Source organism: Pempheris klunzingeri, chromosome 3 (genome assembly GCF_042242105.1).
Source record: "Pempheris klunzingeri isolate RE-2024b chromosome 3, fPemKlu1.hap1, whole genome shotgun sequence".
Lineage (NCBI taxonomy): Eukaryota > Metazoa > Chordata > Actinopteri > Acropomatiformes > Pempheridae > Pempheris > Pempheris klunzingeri.
This window is the reverse complement of record NC_092014.1, coordinates 5,598,930-5,611,244: the sequence shown is the minus strand read 5'-3', so window position 1 is coordinate 5,611,244 and position 12,315 is coordinate 5,598,930. Positions and strand designations below refer to the sequence as shown.

The 12,315-nt window shown below is 39.8% G+C and overlaps 1 protein-coding gene across 1 annotated transcript; it reads left to right on the top strand.

Moving 5' to 3' along the window:
- The first annotated feature begins 1,441 nt into the window (after nt 1-1,441).
- LOC139198738 (zinc finger protein 37-like) lies at nt 1,442-11,962 on the top strand. Its single transcript, XM_070827666.1, has 12 exons — nt 1,442-1,557; nt 4,284-4,455; nt 4,558-5,024; nt 6,426-6,612; nt 6,831-6,883; nt 7,686-7,851; nt 7,949-8,026; nt 8,219-8,293; nt 8,383-8,469; nt 8,675-8,752; nt 10,087-10,329; nt 10,829-11,962. Exons 1-12 carry the CDS (start codon nt 1,549-1,551, stop codon nt 11,611-11,613), a joined length of 2,400 nt encoding a protein of 799 aa, XP_070683767.1. The 5' UTR covers nt 1,442-1,548; the 3' UTR covers nt 11,614-11,962.
- Nucleotides 11,963-12,315: the final 353 nt, after the last annotated feature.

Sequence of the window (12,315 nt, the reverse complement as noted above, 5' to 3'; positions counted from 1 at the left end):
AAACTATTAACAGAGGAGACCACTGTGCAGTTATAGAGTGAGTTATGGTATAATAGCCTGGATCACCCCAGAGCACACGTCCTGTAGGAAAACACACTCAGTCATCACATGAATACATTAACTTTGATGTAAAGGAAGGCTTTGGTCCAGAGCTGCCACACTCCCTTAAACTCCTGTTTAATGAAGTAGAAAAACATGCAAATATTGTTTAAGCAAACTTAAGACTTACTTACTTACAGTGCAGAAACATTTCACTTTGAATATTATCCATCTGAATTCATGTGGTCTGAGTTCCCACCTTTAACATTTCCAGGCTCAGCTGCATGTCCTGATGTTCAGATTTTGTTTTACATCTTAAATTTTGCCAAATTGTGCAGCTGTATTTATGTAACTTTTTTATTTCAACAATTTGGAGGTCAATTTTGAATACTGGTACTTGATACTTGGTACTTGTTTTCTGTCTGACCCTACAGAATACCTTAAATAATGGTTTTGAAACGATTGAAACTTTCAAAGAGGAAAAATCAGTCCACATGAACTCAGATTGATGGCTGTCAAAGTATAAGTGGTGTTTAAATTTCAACACGGAGGATTCAGTAGTGTTTAAATTTCAAAATTAATATACATTACATTCAAATATTTAAGGCCACCATTGGCTTCTGTATGCATCTCCCTCTAAAGGGCTGAAACTGCAAAGCATCTTTTTATCTCAGTAGGAGTTCCAGGTGAAAATAATCAAAAATCAGTGAACTACAGGAATAAAATGCCCATACATGTATTTGTTAGTAGTAAAGACAGGATGGTATAACAATAATATAACACTGAAAAGAGCCACTCAGCATAATGACCACTTTTTATGGGATACTTTAGCTTGATTTTGCTGATAATAGTTACATATTATTAATTAAGTCATGTTTTGAATTCAGAACTAGTATTTCTACTCTGTGGTACTTCTGTGGTAATTATAATCTATCTATCTATCTATCTATCTATCTATCTATCTATCTATCTATCTATCTATCTATCGATCTATTTTTTTTATTTCATCACAGCCATATATTTATATTTATATTTATTTTGCTATTGCTATTTTTTCTTTTACTATTGCTTCTTTTCACTCTCCCTGTACTATTGTTGCTGCTGTAACATGAGAATTTCCCCCTATGGGAGATCAAATAAAGAAAAGTCTAAGTCTAAGTCTAAGTCTAAGTCTATCTATCTATCTATCTATCTATCTATCTATCTATCTATCTATCTATCTATCTATCTATCTATCTATCTATCTATCTGTAGTGTAATGATCTCTACTGTCCACTAGGTGGCGGTATGCGGCCTCCAGCCTGTGACCTGACACCACTGTTATTAACTGCTGAAAAGAAAAAAAACACACGAAGAAGAAGTGGTGGCGCAACATAGTTAAGCTAGCAGAGACAGTGGGGTTAGTCCATGACAGCAGCCCTCAGCAGCATAACGCTGTAACTTAGCTTCATTTACTGCTCACCCTGCGTTTCTTATGACATCCCTCAAACCCGGAGACCACATCGCACTATGTTTGAGGTAACAACTCGGCTGCTGCTCGGGCTTTTATTGTACATCAGGCTGTCGTTTGCTGCGATTTAGCTTAACTGTTGTAGTTAACGAGCTGGGCAGACACAGTTCGTTAACCTGGTGTGCACATAAATAAGAAGTACCTTGTCAGATGTGTCGACATTGGTTTAATTATTAACCCCATTTCGCTCCAACATTTATCAACAGCTCTAACTAATTTTATCAGGAGAGCCTCATAGCTCGCTAGTTAGCTAGCGACGTTTGTTATTAATGCATTCAGTAACATATAGAAGTTATCCGGGGCAATGAATTATGATTCACTGCTCCTGGCTCAAGGGGAGGCACTGGGGCCTCTTTTGTCTTCATGATTTAGTGAGGAAAATGTCAGACACATCGCTCAAGGTGCCAAGCATAATGCCAAGCTAGCGAATCAAAACAGATAAGTTTATTTTAACCAGCAGCTTAATGTGACATTGTTGCTTTCATGCACTGCCAAATCTCTGCTACGTGTGCTATCCATTAAAGGACTGCAGAAAACTGTCGTGTTTTGGCTTTATCACACATTTTCTAAATGTAAGCATAGCAAATATTGACTTTAGATAGACTGATTGATAGAGGACACCCATGAGGTTGGTAAGAAAACAGCACTCTAAGACTTAGATTATACACATTAAATAGAAAAACTTGTATTGGATATGCACTTTATAAAGATAGTTCCACAGTAATGTTCTGTGAGTTGGTGCAAGCAGGTAATATTGTGTAATGTGCACCAAAATTGAGTTTGCATACATTGAAATAGATTCAACTATATATGGAATACACTGTATATCTTTATACATCACTCAGGTAGATGTGCTACACAGGTACGTTGCAATATGAGGTGACTACAACCATAAATACTGAGATATAAAACAGTATTATAAATTGTTTTTAAGAACAAAAACTGATGACTGATGATTTTCAAGGAAGTCAAACTTTCTGATTGCTGGTTATGTGAAAGTTTCCCTCAAAAGGGCTGTATCTAATGGATCATTATTGATTTTTCTGCCATTTATTTCTCACTTGAATGAATCATTGTTGCATATTGTCGGTAAAATGTTAGAAAATAGCGAAAAACACTTAAGTTTCTTGTTGCAACAATATACCAACGGACCAATAATGAGTAAGAATGAAATTAGAGATATATTGTTATTACAAGAAAGGCAGGGTTTTTTTTGGTAAAAACTGAGATCTTGTAATAATGAGAAATTAATCACATGGAAATTATATATACATCAATATCACAATGAACAAGTGAGCACATTTGTTTTTGTAATGACACCTCTCACTACAGCAGTGGCAAAAATGTTGAATCAATTTTAAGTAGGTTAACTTAATAAACTGGATGTGCCTCAAAGTGTATAAATAACCCCTAATACCCTTATTTCTTTACACAGTGCTTTGATTTTTCTGGATCAACCTTCAGCAGATGAACCGAAAAACAACTCGGAGCGATTTTGAAATTTGCATTCATTAAGTAATCCGTCAAGGTCGAGTCATGTCAGCTCCTATTTTTTTATCAAGTCACATTTGTCTGCTGTGTTGCACTGAAGCGCAGACTTTTCAGATCGTCCTGCTCTTACAGCGTCATTATCACACGTTCATATTGCATTGATATTCAATGTGATGAATTTTCTATCTCAAGCAAGTTGCAAATGACTGCGAATAAATGAACAGATATCAGTGGCTGCTAATGAGGAGAATAAATGGGGTAAAATACTGTTTTGTTTGTTTTATTTGTTTTGGCTGCCATGTTTTACCAGACAAACTGAGCAAACATGAGCAGCCATGTTGGAAATACTGTTTACATGGGAGACCTAGATTTAATTACAAAGTAGGAAACTAAAAGTTAGAAGCAAGAGAGGAGAGGGACTTTCTGATGGCAACAACAACTCTCACCTTGTCAAGAAATTGTTGCCAAAATAGCTGCAAACCATCGTCGTCTGATCTGTTGATCAATATGAATGAGATCAGATCTTAACAAATGTAATATTTAAAGCCAATACAGTTTGTTTATATCTGCTTCAAACAGTTTGAAATATGTGATACAACAACAAAAAATGTGTGTTTTAACATTGAAATGGTGTAAAACAAACTAGTGGACTCCTGCACGCTGTACACATTGCATTAAGTTTATGGAAAAAACTAACAAGAGCTTTGGCAGGCCACCATACAAAAACAGTCAAATCACACACAGCTCAGACAATTACACAACACCTCATAAAATATATCAATAAAATGAGACAAGCAAGGCCTGTTCACATCCTAGAGGCCTGGAAATAGAAAATATCGAAGCAAACGTCCACTGTTTGTTAGATTGTCTATCACATCCTGTTGCTGCACAGCTGTTTTTGCTTTGTATTTTGAATTTAATGCAACACATTGCTGATGGCGTGCAGGAGTTCACTGGAGGTCACAATTTGGGAACAGCATATGAACGCACCCAGGCTGTAACAGTGGTATTATTATCTGCTGATTATTGCTCTGCTGTCATGAATGTGGCATTACCCGTCCAGCCTGAAGATGTCAATGTATTCAGCTATAAGGAACCACTGGGTTTATTTTTTTTGTATGTACAGAATGTAGAAAGCATGTTTTTAGAATTATTTCAGCCAGATAAAACATGTTTCCATTAATGGTGGCCGCTCTAAATTTGGTTTCTGAGGTTTGTCGTCTTTGTCTTTATTTCTTAATAGGATCCTGAACTCCAAGATCCGTTGTCACTGAGTCTAAATGAAAACTATGATGACCAAAGTTCGCCACATGATTCAAAAAAAGCACCAGCGAGCCCTGAGTACAACTGTGAGACACCAGAGATTCAAGTTATCATCAAAGAGGAAGAGGACGGCTGGACTGTGAGTGAAAATCGTGAGTGCGAACTCTTAAATATCAGCATCACTTTAATGAATGGCTTACACACAGTTGCTCGATCGTGATTTTGCACGTCTTTATTTTGCCTTGTTATGTTAGACACAGATGAGAGCTTCAGCACTGAGGGAGAAAAAGAGGATACATGCACTTATCATCCCCACCTCAGAACATGCGGGAAGGAGAGCTCCATATCATGTGGAGTAAAAAGACACCAGACAGTGTATTCGGTGGAGAAGTGCTGCGAGGAGTCTGATGGCCCCGCTCTCTATGAGCAGAGCTCCTCTGCCAGAGAGGGGCGGCAGAAGCCTGCGCTCGCGGATTCTGATGAGAAACCTAAGATTTCCTGTATACGTGGAAGAGCACCGGAAAATGTGACTGTGCATCAGTGCAATAACGCAGTTTGTGAGACGACCCCCGGTCACAAAAGGAACATGAAATCCCATCAGAGAACACATGCAGGGGATGAGTGTTACGCTCAAGACCAGAGCCTTGACGTAAAACAAAGCACATCTTTGCCAGCAGAAGCAGAACTGCGTGAGACCAAAAGATCAGCACCTTGCCAAACAGTACGTAAAAAGACTTTTGTAGAAATTCATTATATAACATGATGGAATCGTCAATAATAAGCAAAGAAAAATCTTTCTTTTAATTGCTTGTTTTGTCATCTAGCAGTGGTTTCATATGGTCACTATCAGCTCAAGGACTGGTATTTAAATACTCAAGTGTTTTCGATGATTTTATTTATTTATTGATTATGAATGGATTCAAATAATGTCGCTGTGGGCCTCATACAAGAACCATTTGTTTGAACAGATTCTTTAGTGCCAATGTTCAACGTTTAATGATTTGGCTCAATGAGAATTTATGGCTTCAACCAATTTCCATGAAAATCTCGCGCGTTCCCGTCCTGTCGTACCAGTCACGTTCAGAAAGTAGTTGCTGGGAAAATTCTGTCAGCTGCCTCGGGCTCTTTATGCAGGTCTTTGTCTTGTACCCTCCTCTGGTGCAGCGACAGTGTAACATCATCTACTGTAGGCTGAAATATTCTCCCACTGTCACGTCCCCTTTACTGCCACTTAAAGGGCGTCTATTGTGCTTTTCCATACATAATCTTACAATGTTGTTCATATTAAACTGGCCAAAGTTTCTAATAATCACATAAATGTATGTAAAGCTGTGAGCAAATAAGTTTCCAACTTTTTTTTTTGTTTTTTTTGACCTGGTGACGTCTGATAGACATAGATGTCCTAATATGGCACACAGACAAAGCACAAGGACGATCAGTGTGTCGGACGTTTTCTGTTTTTCTTCTTTGTGCATTTTACTGTGCCCGGTAACACTTTTTAGCACCCTCCTCATATCCGCCACAGTACGGCGCTGCACTGATGACATGTTGTTGGCGTTTTCTGATTGTTTTAAAAAAATATTCTAAACAACAAAGTGATCCTCTAATACCACGACTGACTGACTGACTGACTGAATGTGTTATGGTTTTGTTTATGGTGATTTTGACAGCTCCGTCAGAAACGTGTCACAAATGGAGCGGAACAGGTGCCTCACATGGCGTAGTGTTATGGGCGTAGATTATGATAATGATCACATCTCACAAACGTGCGCCTCCTCATGAACAGTTGACATTTATCACGATGAAAAAGAGCGATTTACAACGAGATTGACAAGTGTTTGGTGGATCGGTGCTGGAATGAGCCTCGGTTTAAAAAAAAAAAAAGGAGAGGTTTAGGATGAGAATATGATAAATAATGTTCTTGCATGCGGCCCAGTGACTTTAGTTTAAATATCCAACAAAATGGGATTACATGGGTGTTTTTTTGTCACAATGCATTCCAGCAAAATGAGAGTAAAGTCCAAATCTGGTGTCTACTTCTCATCAGATCCACTTTGTGAGTAAAGTCCCTCGAAAGATAAAGAAAACAAATGCCTTTTTTCACGCCGTAATCTGTTTTTAGGTTTCTCCTGAATGTAAGCCCCTGATGTCACATGGACTAAAGATGGCATCTGCAAACCTAGAGGACCAAACGCTCCATTTGACTGTTAGACTGCAGGCGGGGGAGGAAGAGGAACAACAGGAGGAACAAGATGAAGAAATCGGTGGTTTAATCAACTCTGATGGAGAAGTGGTTGAATGGGATGACAGTAAGTGATCCATAGCTGCATGTTTACAGCAAAGCCAGGACTGATGTAAGCAGTACACATTTGTTTACTGTCTCTCGTTTCTGTCTCCCTTTCGCCGCTTAGAGTTTATTTTTAATTCTACAACGCAGCCTGAATGTTAGGCCTGAATGCCTAAACTACAAAGCACTGTTGTCATGTCAGGTGTCTGTGAGCCTGAGCCACCTGTCTTCTGTTTGCAGGAGAGAGTCCTGACCGAGGCTCTGATTGCACAGAAAGTCCTCAGCCTAGCAAGGTAATTTGTTTTAAAACATAATTTAGGATTTTTGCTAAACAAAGGCACAGACAAAGGTTGTCCGCTTGAAACTTCCGATCGCATAAACAGAATATAATTATGTTGCATATAGTACAGTTTAACAGCACCACATATTTAGTTTAGTCAGTGTGTTCCCCACAAAACAACAGGAATTTTGCAAAGCAGCTTTTCCAGTTTGACAAAGTGGAAATGTGGAAACGACTACATGAAAATGTCACATAAAATAACTAGTTGTCCTGGTTTTTTTTTTTCTTAATTGTACACTAGAATTATGATCCATCTGTCAAATGAATTGTCAGAGGGTCTCTAAAGCCCCCCAAAATCTTCTTTTCGTCTGATGTGGCTGAAGCCAGTGCCAGCTAAAATTGGCGCTTTGTTTAGAGATGAAGCTGGGTTGACATCTTTACACCTAACAGCTGTCTAAGTCTTGACATACTGAAAGTCCAACATCAAAATACCATAGTGAACCAAAACTTTTGAGGAGGGAGTTTCAGCCTCAGTGCAGGGAAGATACAGCAAATAGGCAGCATTTCTAATTATCAGTTACTAGCTTCCTGCAGTTGGAAGTGCAGCACCACACTATCCTTTGCTGCCTCCTACTCCACACAGAAAAGTAAAAGACTTTACTGCCACAGAACAGTTCAACAGTTTGGATTACATCATATAGCTATGGCTATATAAGTGCATTTATCTCTGCTCTGTTAGTTGGTTTAAGTCTTGTTACCCAGCGAGGCTTTGGGGGGTATGTCTCTGATGGTTTTAATGATTTGAATGATCACAGGGTGTCGTCCTGTCTGAGTCTCAGCTGCAAAGCCAAAACCAGAGAGACAGCAGTAGTCCAACACTCATCATGGAAGTTGTGTCTGTGGGGGAAGATGAAGAAAGGGAAGAGGCGGAGGAGAAAGACAGAGTAGTAAAGATGGCAGCTGTCCCGCCCTTATATCGTGGTAAACACAAGCCAAAGGAAACATGAAAGCTGTACAGGTTGTCGATAATAGTGTTGACTCGGCTCTGAGGTTGGCTTTTTGCTCACATTGTTACCAGGAAAGAGGCCGAGAAGAAAGAAGAAGATTCCAATAACAGTGGTGTCGGACGCAGAGAAAGAAGTTCCTGCAAATTCTGGTGAGTGAAGTGATGGAGAACATTTTCATCATGATGCACATTCACAGTGTTTGTTTCTGTAGATGTGGAGGATTCAGTTATAATATGTCATAATAAGAGTTGTGTGACATGTTTTATTTAAACCTGATACCTCAGTATTTAGCATCATATAACCATATGGTAATATGTTCTGCTGTTTTCTCTGTCACAAAGCAAAAAGAAGGGGCAGAAGAAAGATTTCAGAAACTCCAGTGAGGTCTAGTGAAGACTTGGAAGCAGAGCCAGGAAGTGAGTGTTCCTCTTGTTTAAGCATCTGAAATGCTGAGTTTGCTTGTTATTGTTTTCTTATTATAACTCAAATGTTTTCTCTTATATAGTATCCAGACGTACCCGAAGAAAGAGAAATTTCCCTACCATAGTGGAAGCAGAGGAAGTAAACTCAAAACCTGCCCGCCGTGCTGCTGGTAAGAGGAGAAAAAAATCAGGTTCACAAAGAAGGTTTGGGAATTGTTTAAATTTAGTCTGATTCTGCTCATTGATTCTGATTTATTTCACATTATTTGAACAAGAAAAGAAAAATACATACATACAGATGTGGATATTTTTAGGGTTTCAGTTTTCTTTGTTGGCACAGTCAGTAAAACTACTTTTTTTTTTTTCTTTTACCAGCAAAGCGATCTAACCGAAGAAGAAAAGATACCAAACCATCTGCTGAAGGAGAAGGAGAAAACACAAGTGTTTCTGCTGGTAAGAGCAACTAAAAGTATCCCAGAGTTACTTCAGTTTCACAACACCAAGTTAACCAGTCGTTTAGAATGGTGGATACCTGCAAACTCCTCCCCTTTCACCATTTTTAGTGTCAACCAGGCCATTGGTGTGTATCATGTTGATCTGAAGAGTTTTTATTTGCTCCGTCTGAAGTGAATTACACAGTAATGATTGACCATGACATGCACGGGGTTGCCCTGTGTTTGGCTACCTGCAGCTTGACTAAATAAAGTGCCACCACTCCCTCACAGAACAGCGGCTGTGTAAAGCCACCTTCCTGACATGTAATACTAGTTAAACTAGCTTGCATTAGCTATCCTCATGGTGCTACAAACAAGTACTAACAAAGTACATTTATGCACCTACTGTACTTCAGTACAAATCTGAGGTACTTGTGCTTTACTTGAGTATTTCTATTTTATGCTACTTCGCATTTCTGCCACTCTGCACAGATGGCTTTATTGGTCCCCAGCAGGAAATCCATAAGCTACCCAGTATTATGTAATTCAATGTATGAAATATATGTAAATAAATTGAAACTTATTTGTTTATCAAAACAAGATGTTGTGTTCTCATTGTATTCTAATCTCAAAACACTGCAAAAGGCTTCATTTGCTTATTACCATCACAAACTTTTCTTCCTTGGGAAGAAAAAGTTATTTCACCTATCAGCAAAAATATCATCAGCAGCATTTAAGATGTAGTCATGCCGATGTGTACCATCTACGGGACAGAAAAGAGCTTGAAAGAGCTTTTAGATGTTTCCAAAAAGAAGAATTATATGCTATCTATCGCATTTAATACATTTCAAAAATGTACCCTTCTTTTTTAATGTCAAACCTCAAAGCTTGCATGTACACACAAAGACAACTGCTATGAAAGAGAATAAACAGCAGCTGTAACACACTCTGCCTATAGGTGGTGCTGTGTGGAAGAGCAGCAGCTATTACTGCTTTTGCCTGCAGGTAGCGACATCAACACCTGCAGGTGTAAACTGCTGCTGCTGCTATTATTCTAATTTGCTGTACGTCACAAAGGCTGGTATGTGTAGAACTAGTATGACTGACTGTGAACAGACAAACAGATTCTTGCTCAACATGGCAGTTAAGCTCATCAAAACACAAACAATACTTCTTATCTGCTTTTAATTAAGGATTGAGCAAGTTGACAAGAGTTATTGCAACAAACAAATTAAGCCCATCAACACAGAATCTGGTTGGTATTTGTGTGGATTAAGATTCTACAAGAACACTTTGTAAGCATTAAATGAACAGCCTAACCTTGTCATTTCATCTTCTTTCCCCTCCACACAGGGAAGAAACGCCCTGGCAGAAAGATGGTTCGTATTCCGATCGAAATACCTCCCGAGCTCCTGAAAAAGCCCAAAGAGAAGATAGAGTACCACTGCTCAGTGTGTGGCAAAGAATTCCCTCATGCCTACAAGCTGGAGCGGCACGAGCTGATTCACACAGGAGAGAAACCTTACTGCTGCTCCATCTGTGGTCGGGGTTTCAACCAAAAAGGAAATCTCAAAACGCACTACAAAGTCCACTTAGGTGAGACTGGATTACACTAAATCATTTATAATTACACTGTTCTGTTGTTGTCTGTGTATATTTCTATACCAGTTCTGGAATTCTCATCCATCACCCACCAAGTGTCGGTAAATCATCAGGCCATCCGCCACTTTGGCGGGCAAGGAAAACACACAACTGAAAGACACATTTAGTAAGGTTAGTGTATGATTGGGTAGAGCTAAACATTTTTAAAGTCTCTCACGAAGGCTAGGTAACAGTAACACCACTGGCTGTGGAATCTTATTCATTTTGACTGACAGTTCAGGTTCAGGAGGAGGCAGTAACCTTCTGCAAACTAATACATGAAACTAAAAAAATATTTAATTTTTCTACATAGTTTTCTACATTGTTTTTGTTTTTCACCTTTCGTTCTTTTAACGTTGTCCTCTTGTTGCACCCTCTTCTTCTGAACTTCTAAACCGTGTAGAGATTGCTGTAAGAGTAAAATATGATCCGTCTTTCCTTTGTCTCTGCGAAGGTCGTAAAGGTGCTGTGGATTTTGACGATGAGGTGAATCCCATTGCGACAGAACTGTCTGAATACTTGAAGTCTCTGCCGGGGGAGTCCAGGATCAGATCGTCCCTCCGTTGCCTTGAATGTGGAAAAGAATGTGAGAGTCAGTCAGCTTTACAAGCACACCACGTTACTACACACACGCAGACAGCTGGTGAATCAGACACAGCCGAGCACAGCGCATCACAGCTGTTCTTCTGCCGCCGCTGTGGCATTCAGTTCAATGAAAAAGAAAAGCTGGAAGAACATATGAAAAGCCACATCAAAGCGAAGCCCTACTCCTGCCCCGACTGTGGGAAGAAGTTCATCAATGAAAGCTACATACAAGTTCACCAGCGCATCCATACCGGGGAGAAACCATTCCTCTGCTCCCAGTGCGGCAGAGGTTTCCACACGGCTTCCTCTCTCAAGCTGCACGAGATGCAGCACTCTGGGGAGAGGCCGTTCGCATGCGCCATCTGTGGGAAGACGTTTCGGATAAACTCGTACCTAACAGCACATTACCAGACCCACATCAAAGACAGGCCTTTCATTTGTAGTGTTTGTGGGAAAGGCTACTCCAGAGCTGAGGAACTGAAGGTGCACCACAGGCTTCACACCGGAGAGAGACCCTACGAGTGTGGGGAATGTGGGAAGAGCTTCATTTACCGCCAGGGTCTGCGGCAGCATCAGCGCACACATGCTGGAAGACGCATCGGGCCGACCAGGCAGCTCGGTAGACCGAAGCAAGAGGCCAGGCTGGACATCTAACCGCTGATCTATTGGTGCAATTTTTTTGTTGTTAGCTGTGTTTGAAGATATTACAGTAAATTGTGCTTCTTTCCTGACCTTCTTCCTTCCATTCCTCTCACCTGCAGCAGAGACGGTTACTGTGTCTGAAAATATGCGCCACGGAGTCGGTGCGGGTTGCCAAGAATAACTGGGGAGCTTACCGTGTTGTCTTTCTTGTACTCATGTTTTGTACTCATGTTTTTATGTTAACTCTAGTAGCCCATCTGTACAATTTGAGTGCCTTTGTATCCTGCATGCCAAATACCAATATTTAATGTTAAAAAATATGCACAATATCCTTGTTATTTTAAAATCCATGATGATGGAATACAGAAATTTTTCAGAAACATGTTTGGGGTTTTTTTTCTGCGTTTGAAGTAATAATACATTATGAAAGACCAGTTCTCCCCAATCAGGTTAGTGACCCTCCTCTGATACCTGGTGTTGCAGTAGCACAGAATACTGCTCCACCAGTCATAGGTGGATGCCTAAGTTACTTAGTTACACCCCAAAGTATCAATCCGTCCAAAATCATGTTGGCATCAAATCTATGTCCCCTTTAATCATGATGGTTGTTAAAAGTTGGTAGATCACTGCTTCTCAGAGCCGCAACTGTGGGCAACTTGAAGTACTCCTGCTGCATAATCAACTTTAGTGGGTGTTTCACGTGCAAAAAGGAGA